Genomic DNA, 12,744 nt, shown 5'->3' on the forward strand with positions numbered 1-12,744 from the left:
CCTTCAGCCATGGCCAGTGTGAGCAGTGGTCAGGGATAGGGATCAGTGAGAGTTGTAATCCATCAACCTCTGGAAAGCTATAGGTCCCCTGCCCCTGCCATAGGCAGTATGTTCAACAATAACCTGAAAGCGTGGAAAGGTGCCACTTGACACATTGGTACAAACCCTGAATTAACTGCTCTTCTGCTCCATGTGAAATGGCCCTCTGCATCTCCTCTGCCCAACATAGCTCTGTTATCACTATCTTGTTTTTGATTATACTTACCTTGTTGGGGTAGAGTTCTTGTAAGTTTGCTCCCCCTGCTTCTGTTCTTGCCCCGCATCTCCCCCTTGGTGTTGACACAGCTGGCTTCTTCCAACATCACTCTTTCTATTCTTGCCTTTAGAAAGAATGTCTAATTCAGACTGTCCTGCAGTGCTAGACTTTACCCCCCTCCACTTCCCCTTTCCCCTTTCCTCTATCTGGGAACTTGATGCTGCAGAGGCGTTGACCCCTTGGCAAGCCATGGATCTAACAGGACTAATTCCCTCTCTCTAGGGGCTTTAATTGATTCTTCAGCTGAAATTAACAGTGCCTTGAGAGGCACGTAGACTCAGAAGGTGCAGTTCTGGCAAGGGCTATGGAAATATGACATCTGCAGGCATGGGAGCTGCTGCTGAGAAGATGTCTTTTTTGTTTTATTTGAGCATTGGGATGTGAGAAGGAAATGGGCCTGATGTGTTTTGGGGATATATATATATATTTAAAAGTCTTCAGCTACATAGAATGGCATTTCCTAAGCTTGCTTCACAGTGGTCTCCTTGCCATCACTCCCCTTCTTAGCTTCCACTGTGGAAAGATTGTCCTTACCATTGCTATTGCCTACACCATTTCTTGAATGCCTCTCTCAATCTCTGCCCTTTCATTCTTTCTTTCTTTGGTTGGTGCATGTTGCCCCGCACATCATATTGAAAACATCATGTGGAAAACATTCTGTTGGGCTTGTTTCTAAGCTGGGACCACCAGCATGCAGACTCTGCAAAAAAGCTCACCGGGCTTTTCTCTTGCTCTGTTCCAGATATGATCAGTCAGCGGTCTGCAGGAGGCAAACACAGTGGGAGCGCTCAGCTTGGCACAGGAAGGGGCACCCTACGACTTCGGGCCAAAGGACCAGCCACTGTGGAGGAACAGGTGTGTGTTCAGCAAGCCCAGAAATGTAGAGCAGTAGGATCAGCAGCCCTGCTCTGCTCCACTTTTTCCCAAGAGTGGTTTAGAGCAGGTGTCCACAAATCCACCCCCCTCTGGTGAGAGGGATGCCCAGCAGCATATTTCCCCCCTGCCCCTGAGCTCTTCCTTGTGGCATGGTTTTAGAGGAGGGGGGAGAAGGAGCAGGCATCTCTCCTGTTTCTCTCATCTCCTTCTCCCTGCTTCTCCTTCAAGTTATTGTGCAGACCAGAGAAGTAAAGGGATGTTATGATGGTATTGGTGGCAAGAGGGATAGCCCAGCTGATACACTCAGCCCTGGGTTGGTACTTTTCCTCACCCCCTTCATGCATCTTCTGAAGACATGGAGCCACACGTGGTCCCTGGATAACCAGCTCTAGAGTCTCCCGCTCTCCAATCTCTACCAAAATTCTTCAGCCACATTGCAGCCATTTTCTTCTGCATTAGACCCATTGGCCCTGTCAGCTAGTAGCCATAGCCAAGTCGCAGCGGCCACCCCTCAAGTTAATAGAGAGGAAAACAGACATTGTTGCTGCTTCAGTCATTGTGTTCTTCCTCTTCACAGCCATCTGCATTTGAGGAAAAGGCCATCGAGAAGGTTGATGATCTTTTGGAGAGTTACATGGGCATCCGTGACACGGAGCTAGGTGAGTTGCCACTACCTTTCCTCTTTTAATCTGGAAATAAACCACCCAAAGCAAACTAGTTAAGAGACTGCTGGCATCTCCCCTTGATTTGCACACCTTTCCAATGCTGGAATGGGAGCCAATGTGAAGCTCTCCCTGTGCCTCTGTCTCAGTTGTTGTGTTGGCTTGTGAGCTGTTTGGGGTGTGGAGCAGATGCTCACCTCTGGCTTTCTTTCCTTTTCCCCACACAGCTGCTACCATGGTGGAGCTGGGAAAGGACAAACGGAATCCTGACGAATTTGCTGAGTCCCTGGACGAGCAGCTGGGGGACTTTGCCTTCCCCGACGAGTTCGTCTTCGACGTCTGGGGAGCGATTGGCGATGCCAAGGTTGGGCGCTACTAGGACTCTGCGCCCTCTGCTGGACCCTGCAGGCAGGACTACTAGGCAGGCCACTGGTGGGCCTGGCACACCACTGTGCCCTCACTTCGATGCTGGGCCACACCTGCCTCCTTTCCCTAGGGGCTGGAGAGGCCCTCGAGCAATAAGTCACCTGCATTAATGACTGGAGTGTAATGTGAATGGGGGCCAGAATCACTGCTGCTGACCACCTCTTTGTGCATGAGGCTCCCTCAGACCTGAACACAGTCTGCTAGGAGTCCCTTGCTGCCAGTTCTTGGCTTCTGCCACTCTGCTCATACAGTTTGCTGTTCTCAGGGAGATGCAGCTGCTCCTTGCTGGTTTCCAGGCCTATCCTTGAACGAGGATATGCAGGCATCCTGATAGGCAGTTAGTCTGGGGGGAATCTCACAGGCACTCTCAGGTGACAGATGAGGCTGGGGTGAGCTCGGATGGGTTTGGACAGCCCTGACACAACCATTTGGGTGGGTGGGCAGGTGCGGCAAAAGCTCCTCACTGTGCATATCTGCTCTGGATAGGCTAAGAGGGTACACACACTCATCCCTCTTTTCCAGCATGAACATCCTCTGCTGGTCCAGCTCCAATCCATTTTGGTACGATATGCACTGGGAAGCTGTTTCTCTTGCCACAGGTGGGCCTCGTTTCATAGCTGCTCTCTCTTGCTTGATCCTCATAGCTTGGCTTTGGGTAGTAAATGCAAGAAATCAGAGAGCATCAGATTACAAGGTAAAAAAAAACAACTGGTGGAGGAAATAAAGTCCCCGACCCCAATCTTGTTTCCTAGAGAGATCCTTTCCTTCCATGTGGCTAGGCAGCCCTTCCAGCTGAGTTTCAGCTGCTGGTCCTACCCTGCCTAACAAAGCCTGCCTCTGCTTCCCAGCCCCATCGTCAGCTGTTGAACTTGAATCCATTTTGAGCGGCAGTCTCAAGCTTCCTTTGGTTGGGCATGGCTGAGAACAGCTGGCAGCAGAGACACAAGGCTGTATAGCCAGCCACTCCCACTCCCCCTGAATGGATCTGGCTTGTCCTGCCCCCAACCACTTCCCCAGAGCAAAGTGTAGTTTCAAGGCCCACCTTCTCTTTAACCGCCACCCCCCATCTGCAGCTGAGCTTCTTGCCCCCAGTCACTCACACTTTGTGGATAGTACAAAGGTTGTCGTCCCATGTGTCTCACTGGCGATGAGCCATTGCTGAGCCTGTCACACCAGTGGCATTCCCCCGTCCCAATTACTGCTGGGAATATTCCCTTACTGGACTGGTTCTGGGGAACTCCTCTGCTCAGGGTGGTGCTGCTTGGCACTGGGGACGTTTCCAGAGGGCAGCAAAACCACAAGCAGCAACAGCAGCAGGTTCTCCTTGCGGTCTGGGTTTGGGCATGTCCTTGTCGAGATCTGTCTTTGACTAATCTGTCCAACTTTGTCATACTGACCTACCTCCCAGGGTGGCCCAGTTAATAATGCCTGAAAAGCTGCCTCTGTTAAATTATTGATATTCTCTCACTGACACTACACGCGCGCACACCCACACCCAAATGTTGGGCCTCTTCCCTGTACTGTATCCCAATACTGTAGTTCAGGCACTGTCTGGTCACCCTAGGAGCCATGAAGGCCCCCTCCCTCTTCAATTACACCTCACAGCCCCAATCCACCTACTGTATCTCTTTAAGACACTAATCCCAGGTAGGATGTGGAGCCTAGTTGCCCTCGGGACCCACACCTCATGCTCAGAGTGGGTGAGGTTTCTGCCAAGCCTTGCTGCCTTCCTGTGCCCTGGCACTGGAAGCTTTGTGGGTAGACCAGGCACCACATTCTCCTTGGGCATATTTTTGTATTCTATGTGTAAAGCATCTTTAAGATAAAAATATATTGACATTACTAAATTGCTTTTTGCCTGCATGTGTGCTTAAGGGATGTGTTATGGGGAGGGGAGGTGCAGAGTGCCCACAAGTGGAGTTCCAGCTTATCCCATCTCTTGGCCAACACAGACAAAAATTAAAGCTTCCTCTGTGGAGGAAATGGTAGGATGCGGGAGTTGGGACCCAGCCGGTTAGGGTGGTGTTGCAAATCTGGGTAAGCAAGACGGTTCTCTGGTTGCTGCTAAGGGAGACGTGAGCAAGTGCGTGCAGCAATTACCTCAAAAGAGAGGTTGCAGATGGCACATTGGGAAAAAGGAAACTACCCAGAGAAATACCCAGTAAAACAACTGCAGTACCCTAACTTCATGGCCAGGTGCAACTTTTTCCTGGGGGGTCTCTATGCTTGAGCCCTGTCAAAGCAACACATAAAAATAATGTGTCTCGTTTGCTAGGGGTCTGCCTCTGGAGTGAGAGCAAATAACCTCAAAGTAGTCGTTCGATTTCTGCCCTGTGATATTTGTGTTTCCTTGGCTCAAATATTTCTAAATCTCCCTGCTTGGAACAGTCCAAATATTAAACGGGTTGGTGAGGGCTGGGTTGGAAATGGCCCTGCATGTGAAGTGGAACCAGATGCTGCACTGTGTGCAGCCAGCAATTTCATTTTAATGGGCACTCTGAGATTCTACAGCTCCTAGTAAGCCGCATAGGCCCTTGAATGCTCTGGTCATGTGGTATTGGAAGGAGTTGCTCCCCCCTTCCCAGGTACATACCAATTCTCCCCCCACCTTAGAATCAAGTTAGTAGGGATGTGTCAGATGCCCACCCTTTGAGGGGCCGCAGTGATGCATATGGCAGTCTTGTCTTCCAGTCTTCTTGCTGCAACCACTGTACCAGGCCACCCTTAGTCACCAAGGTGGACCTTGCGCTTTCTGTCTCCACTGCTAGAAGGAGCATCGGGTAGGACTATTGTGGCTATGTTTCTGAGAAGCAACAAGCAGGAACAAACACGCCATCCTGCCGGCTGATTGGGGGCTGGGAAATGGGATGGCTTCCCCCCATGGGAGGCAAGGCGCAAACAATGAGGGGAAAAAGGCCAACTTGTTCATCCCCTGTCAGGATGCACAAGACAATTAGCTGGGCCATACAGGTCTAAACAGGGATTCAGCAAGCCATTGTAGTAACTGATGTGCATTTTCATACATCAAGAAACTGGTTCCATACAGGGTGTCTGGGAGCACTCTAGCTGTGATGGTGTTAAGGGTCCAAGTTTGCTCCTAAAATACCGAGAGCAAAGTTACTTGCCCATCCATTCCTTAGCTGCAGCCCTGCTGCCAACATTTTAGTGCAATTGACCCCTGGGAGTGCCTGCATTGAGCTGAATCTGCCACACAAAAGCAATTGGAAGGATGCTTGTTTTGAAGCCTGCATGACGTATATTGCCGTCTGTGTTTTATTTACCTTTTGGTAGTTGGACTTGGACCTGTTCCATCCCTTAAAGTTGTTTTAAAGAGCACAATAAGAAATAATAGGATGTCTCCCAGAGAAAACCAAGACTCCACCCTTGTAAACAGCTGCTTCTCCATGTAGGATGATGATGCCCTGGAGAAGCTACTCTCCTCATTCCACTCCACCTCACCCCAGAAGCACTTGTAGTCTGCTCTCTCCTACACCCACACACTGTTCTGTGGGTTCCCCTGGCGCATGTGCGCACACACACACACTGAGTCAATTTATTTTGGGGGGGAAGCCTTGCTGTGCTAGTGGGAACCCTTGTGTGGGCTTCCATTAGTGGAACTCATTATCTGAATCCTGTTCTGTGTGTTATTCTGGCTTTTTGGGGGGCTTATTCAGATGTCCAACCTAGCAACTTTATTTCTTGGTATTAAAAATACACTTCTCTGACCGAGCACTCAGAAGTAGTGCAAAATGCTATTCCCCGTATATCTTTGGAGGAGGTAATTTTGTACATGCTGCAGGAGGGGAGAGGGGGAGAGAATTGGGTGCAAATGCCTTGCTAAATGGTGTGAGAGTCTTCAGGGACCGCTATAACATTGCAGCTGTTAGAGGAGTTTTTTAAGACCAGCTTGGCAATCCTGTTGGAATGGTGCAGCAGGGACTACTTAGCCTTTGACTTTAATAGAGAAGGGAGAAAAGACACATGCTGCCTTTCAAGAATATAAGAAAAAGATTTGTAGATGAGAACAAAGCTCCATCTGGTCTGGTCCCAGCATGATTTCTTTGGAAATTCCAGCAGGACGTGGAGGCAACAGCCTTTCTTTGTGTGTTTTCAGTATGCGGTACTCCAAAGGATGCTTCAGGGATAGGCGACCTGTGGCCCTCCAGATCTCTCATCATCCTTGGCCATTGGCTATGCTGGGCTGATGGAAGTTGGAGTCCAACAACTTCTGGGGGGTCACAGATTCCCCATTCCTGGAGGCTTGGCTTTCTTTGCACTCAGGTGGGGGAGCTACCATGGCCTTTGTAAAGCAATCAAGAGATAGCAGCCAGCAGTGCTTTGTGGGGGAATGAATTCCAAAGATTACCGTATTTTTTGCTCAATAAGACTCACTTTTTCCCTCCTAAAAAGTAAGGGGAAATGTGTGTGCATCTTATGGAGCGAATGCAGGCTGCGCAGCTATCCCAGAAGCCAGAACAGTAAGAGGGATTGCTGCTTTCACTGCGCAGCGATCCCTCTTGCTGTTCTAGCTTCTGAGATTCAGAATATTTTTTTTCTTGTTTTCCTCCTCCAAAAACTAGGTGCGTCTTATGGTCTGGTGCGTCTTATAGAGCGAAAAATATGGTAATTCTGCATTGTGTGAAGAAGTTCCTTTCATTTAACCTTAGAGGACTGCTTTTACCAATGGTACAAGCAAGAGTAAAAAGAGTATGTGAGGAAGTGTGTTGCATGTAATGATTTGTCATAGTCATGCAGCCCTCAATCAAAATAGGACTTATAAGCATTGGTAGACCTGCTGGTGCAAGAGAGAAAGTGGCTGGGCAGATGAGATGGGGGAAGTGTATGATTGGGGAGACGAGGACTCGCTTTTTGCCCACAGCTTGAATTTGCTCTTGGAGCACTCGAGTGAAAATATTTCCTTGCAGTCAACACGCTAGCTTGAAAGGTGTTGTCTGGCAATTGAGTCACACTCTGCATTCCAGCTGCAAGCAAGCAAGCAAACAAAAACCCTTTTATTTGGATAAATTTGATGAGCCAGCCAGATAGCGCACATAGTATTCAAACGTTTATGAGAACTAATTTGACACTTCACCCAGCCATAAGAGTCAGCTTTTTCCAGTCCAGTAGTGCTAGGAAGCCGGCCCACAGATGCTCTTGGCTAGCAGCCTCCCTCTTTACCCAGAACTGGTTAATGGTCTGTCTAACTGATCACCCCCTGTTCTGCTAAACAGGTTCCCATTCTCAACATCTCCCTTGGCTCCTGCTGTCTGTAGGGCCCAGTACCGTGGTACCTCTAGTTAAGGACTTGATCCGTTCCGGGGTGCCGTTCGCACCCTGAAAAGTCCGCAACTAGAGCGCTGCTTCTGCACACACACACACACACACACACAGCACAATAGAGCACTTCTGTGCACGTGTGAGGTGCACAGAGCTCTTCTGTGCATGCACGAGACACGCAGAGCGCTTCTGTGCATGCGCATGGGGCGACACCCAGAAGTATACACTTCCGGGTTTGCCACGTTTGTATCCTGAAAAAACACAACCGGAGACTGACATAACAAAAGGTACCCATAAGTCCTAGGTATGCACTCAAGTGGAGAGATGTTGTCTGTGGGCCTGAAGATCACTCAAATAGGCAGCAACCAAATTATAGTTCAAACTACTTGCCAAATGTGGGAAAGTGGCCCCAAGCCTTCATCCTTCAGAGTAGCTGGCTCCTGCTTGATCTCTCTGTGTCAGGGTATTGTAAAGATAGCAGGAAGCTGGGTGTTGCCAAAGCGGGAAAACTTGCAACACAGGCAAGACATCCATTGCAGTAGGTGATACACAAAGAGGTATCCCAAAACACAGTGCTTGTGGCAGCACGCCAGCCTGTCATGCACTCAAAGGGCTGGTATAACTCACCTGCTCCACTTGTGTTCTTGCCTTATAAGCATAATCTGCAATGAACTAGAAAAACTTGTCTCTGTGTCAAACCACCCAATGTTCTGAGGAGCTGGTCAACATCAACGTAATACCTTGGTAGACCTTCAACCATCAGCACGTTGAGAGCTCCAAGATCCTCAGCAGTGCTGGTGGGAGAACCAGCCTATACATCTGCTGTGAACTCAGATCCAAGTTTACAAAGAGCAAAGTGGCTTTGTGAATCCTTTCTGCGGACAGAGACCAACACCATGCCTCAATCCGCCTCAGAAATGTGGGCAGTGATGTGCCAGATGGTAATCTGTGGATAGGGTTAATGGTTCAGGTGACCAATTTGTCATGAGCAGGGTTCTATGCAAGGCTTAAGGGGGGTGTTGTGCATACATCATGACAGCCCTCGTCAGCTGGCCTGAAGTGTGGGTTGTGCCATTTGTTAAAAAGCAGCACTAATACTTTCATAACCACCATAAACACTGGCCAGTAGGTGGAGCCACCATGCATGCCTCAAAGTTCCTTACTCAAGAGTAAAGCAGCAAGACACTTAAAAGAAAATTATGAAGCAAAATGTGCAGGTATGCTTCTAAGTGATTTACACAAAATGAGCCAGCCTGGTTGCTCCTGCTTATCAGTGTTTTTAGCTGATCAGTGAAGTGAGTTGCTTGGACACCAGCTATAGGGATCCCTAGGGGCCTAAAGAGTTACTGTTTTCTGTTCCCTTTTAGCACACTTTCCCTGCTTCTGATTTATTTTCTTAGAAATGCCATAGTTCGCCATTCATTTTTACCTACCAAGCAATGTGCATATTTTGTTATGTGGTGTAAGCCTGAATCCACATGCATGTCCACCCCACCCCACCCCTGTACCCCTACACACATTCCCAATAGGTTTGGGATATTTTGCCAGAATCAATACATGTGACTATTTATGAATATATGTTTCAGCTCTTAACCTTATGCCTGATAAGTTCACCCCAGAGGAATAAAGAAATGTTGTTTTATCATATGAAATAAAGGAGGCAGAATATATAGATGGTGCTTTAGGCAGCCAAGTTACATATATGTGATCAGAAAATCACACAGGACATACACACCTCGATCTTAAAGATAAACAGATCCCCAGCTACCCAAAAGCCATGACAATTTGCCACAGTACACACATTAAAAGAAGAAACGGATGGAAGATATACATGTCCCAAAGCAAGTGGTACCCAAGTCTAGGATTAGAGATTTGTGACAATCGTGTGAGAGTTAAGCTCTCCCCAGTGACATCCTATACCTGGCTTCCCATGGTAAGTATGAGCTTGTCCAGGGGAAGGGAAAGGAGGAGCAATGATTGTACTCTAATTTGTGTTACAACACACTGTGTTATGCCTTTCCCCCATGGTAGCCATTTTGTGACTGGAGCCCACAGCACGCTCTCAAAATTTAAAATGTGCCCACTGATCCAAAAAGGTTAGTGACCCCTGCTCTAGGGTGTGAAGATCAGTGGCTAAGTTGGCTAGGGCTGGTGGTAATTGGCATCTGCTAAGTGAAGGTCAGCACAACAGTTTCCCCTGGGGTAGAACATTGATGGCTCGGAGAAGGGCCTTCACAGGTGTGGCCTCCAAGTAAAAGACAGTAGGTATGCAGTTCAATTACTTTTAGCAATATTTTTTTCTGAATGCAATCAGTTCCAGCCATAGCAAGATAACTCTTAAAGAGGCCCTATTTTGTTAGAATTTCCTCTCTGTAGTCAAGTTTGTTGTGCAGTTCATGGCTAGTAAAACTAGACTATGTGTCAGTGACGCAAGAAAGAATTACATATCAAGACCTACTTGGACCACTATCTGTGTCTCTGGCATAGACTGGCTTTTAAACCCATTCCCCCACCTTTTCAGGATCTACCACATATATGTTATCTGATTCTCTACTTGAGAAGTAGCAGAATGATGCAATTGTGCCACTTTCATGTGTAGCCAGAAATAGCTGCATGTCAGGATCTCACACACAGAACACCGCCTGCCTCTCTTGCCATGCTTTATGTACTCTGAGATATGGCCTCTGGCCAAATACAATATGATGGCTACATGGTTAACTGGAGCCCCACAGCATGTTGTTTAGTTGTTGTTTAGTCATTTAGTCATTTAGTTGTGCCCGACTCTTCGTGACCCCATGGACTAGAGCACACCAGGCACTCCTGTCTTCCGCTGCCTCCCGCAGTTTGGTCAAACTCATGTTCGTAGCTTTGAGAACACTGTCCAACCATCTCGTCCTCTGTCGTCCCCTTCTCCTTGTGCCCTCCATCTTTCCCAACATCAGGGTCTTTTCCAGGGAGTCTTCTCTTCTCATGAGGTGGCCAAAGTATTGGAGCCTCAGCTTCAGGATCTGTCCTTCCAGTGAGCACTCAGGGCTGATTTCCTTAAGAATGGAGAGGTCTGATCTTCTTGCAGTCCATGGGACTCTCAAGAGTCTCCTCCAGCACCTTAATTCAAAAGCATCAATTCTTCGGCGATCAGTCTTCTTTATGGCCCAGTTCTCACTTCCATACATCACTACTGGGAAAACCATAGCATGACTTCTACTAGGAACAAAAAGGATATTCAAACCAATAAATTCTACCCTCCTCCAAATCTTCCCCTCTGGCCTGCTGGCAAAGTAAGATTGCTGGCTTTCAAAGTGCTCAATTTCTTAGGATATACAGCTTCTCATTCTCCCTTGCTGAAGCAGTGAAGTAAAATGATGCATGGTGGTGTTGCACCAGCTTTGTGCATTGTGATAAATTACAGCAAGTCAGGAATGCAAATCTGGAATGATTATAACAAACTTTGTTTATGTACCTCTTGACCTTCCCAAAGCTAAGACTCTATTGGAATTTTCTTCTCTTCCCACTTGGTGTGGCTTTTGCTTGCCCACCACTTCCTTAGATCTCCTTGAAGGACACACACACACCTCAACAGAGCGATGGAGCACCATTGCACAAACGCAAGTGCTCTGCATCTATTGCTCTTGAGAGCAGGATAGAGTGTGGGGCAGATTTAGTAGCAGCTACTTGGTTTATCAAACATAAAAGAAAAATTGTAGCAAAGGCTAGCAAAGAGCAAAAGCTACAGAACTTTTCTACTGTGCAAAACTCTGCCTGGGGCTGCCATCTGTAAGCTGCAGCCAGTACAGAAAGTGGCAGCCTGCCCACCTCTCAAAGAAAAATATTTTATAAAGTTTATATTGGAATACGTTGGGAGGTGAATGGTGAAAATCAATTTCCCCAGTCTCTTTGGATGCTATAAAAGAGAAAGCCCACCTCTCAAAGAAAAATATTTTATAAAGTTTATATTGGAATACGTTGGGAGGTGAATGGTGAAAATCAATTTCCCCAGTCTCTTTGGATGCTATAAAAGAGAAAGAACTGACCTATGAGCTCAATATTTTGTGTTGCAATGAGATAGGGTGGGTAAAAAGGGTGTGTTGGGAGGGAATAAGGATCCCATTCCATTCAAGCCGATCCTTTTCATCCCATTCTATCTCTTTGCAATTCATGGACTCAGAGGCCATTCTATAGCAGGCAAACAAGCAGACATTCTTTGTGTTTGCATCTTCTGAATCAGGGGGTTTCTTGGAGGGGATCTAGGAGGCCTGAGCCCCAGATTGCTTGTCCCTTTCCCCCCCTCCATGTTTTTGTATTATTAACAGTCTGTTAGAAATTTCCCATTACATAAAAATATACCACTCTCAGCCTTACACCTTCAATAAAGCCCACCTACCCATCTTTGCCCCTTCCCCCAAACATATAAGTTCCCCTGCCCATCGAAACATTAGAGGAATTTTGAAATCTTTACAGCGTAAATAAACAGTCAAACAAAAGAGAGAGAAAGCATTAAGACAAGAATGAATCAACAAGCATAATACCAATAATACTTATACAATAAGTACTAATCCTAAGGTCAACATGTGCATCTGGCACTTACATTGCACATGTTTTTGGTGACACGCCAAAGCACGCCTTTCCATCCAGGCTTTTGGGAATGGTTGAACGTGACTTTTCCCTTCTGTATCGTAGAGTGACTTTCCCTATGAAAAGCAGCCTGAAATTGTGTCCGCACATGTAAATTAGCACCTGCAAGTGGCATGCAATTTTTTTTGGTCATTGGTCTGTGCCCTTTGTCTTTTAAAGATCTCGCGGTGCCTCTCTGCTCCAAGCAACAGCCCAGCTCGTGTTCCTCTGTTGTGGGCTGATGCTGGCCCTACCTAGATCTGTTTAGCATCATTACAGAGAAGCCACGAGAGGGAAACAGCCAGAGCAGTGAGGTGCTGCCTTCCATCAGCTGAGGCCAGGCAGAGCAGAAGCAGCAGAAGAATGATGCAGCATATAGGTCACCTGCCAGGTTTTTAAAACTTTATTATGGTTGCATTGACTGTTTTGACTGATCTGATGGTTTGTATACTGCTTTGTGAGGCGGTTGTCCTGCAAAACAGCATGGGAGTCTTTAAAATGCATAAATAAATTTTAGAAATCGGGCATTTGGAGCAGCCTGTTCTTTCTACCGGGGAGAGGAAAAGTTGAAAGATA

At 47.3% G+C, this 12,744-nt stretch overlaps 1 protein-coding gene across 3 annotated transcripts in view; it reads left to right on the plus strand.

The window, feature by feature from the left end:
- GIPC1 (GIPC PDZ domain containing family member 1) overlaps positions 1-4,127 on the plus strand; it is a 29,627-nt gene extending 25,500 nt beyond the window's left edge. For all 3 annotated transcript variants that reach the window (XM_081850583.1, XM_081850581.1, XM_081850582.1), the window contains 3 exons: positions 1,059-1,171; positions 1,770-1,851; positions 2,082-4,127. In XM_081850583.1, the coding sequence (XP_081706709.1) occupies positions 1,059-1,171; positions 1,770-1,851; positions 2,082-2,233 (347 nt within the window). In that variant the 3' untranslated portion in view covers positions 2,234-4,127. The remainder of the gene's footprint in view (positions 1-1,058; positions 1,172-1,769; positions 1,852-2,081) is intronic.
- The last annotated feature ends 8,617 nt before the right edge of the window (positions 4,128-12,744 follow it).

This window comes from Podarcis erhardii, assembly GCF_964252035.2.
Source record: "Podarcis erhardii genome assembly, chromosome: 2".
Lineage (NCBI taxonomy): Eukaryota > Metazoa > Chordata > Lepidosauria > Squamata > Lacertidae > Podarcis > Podarcis erhardii.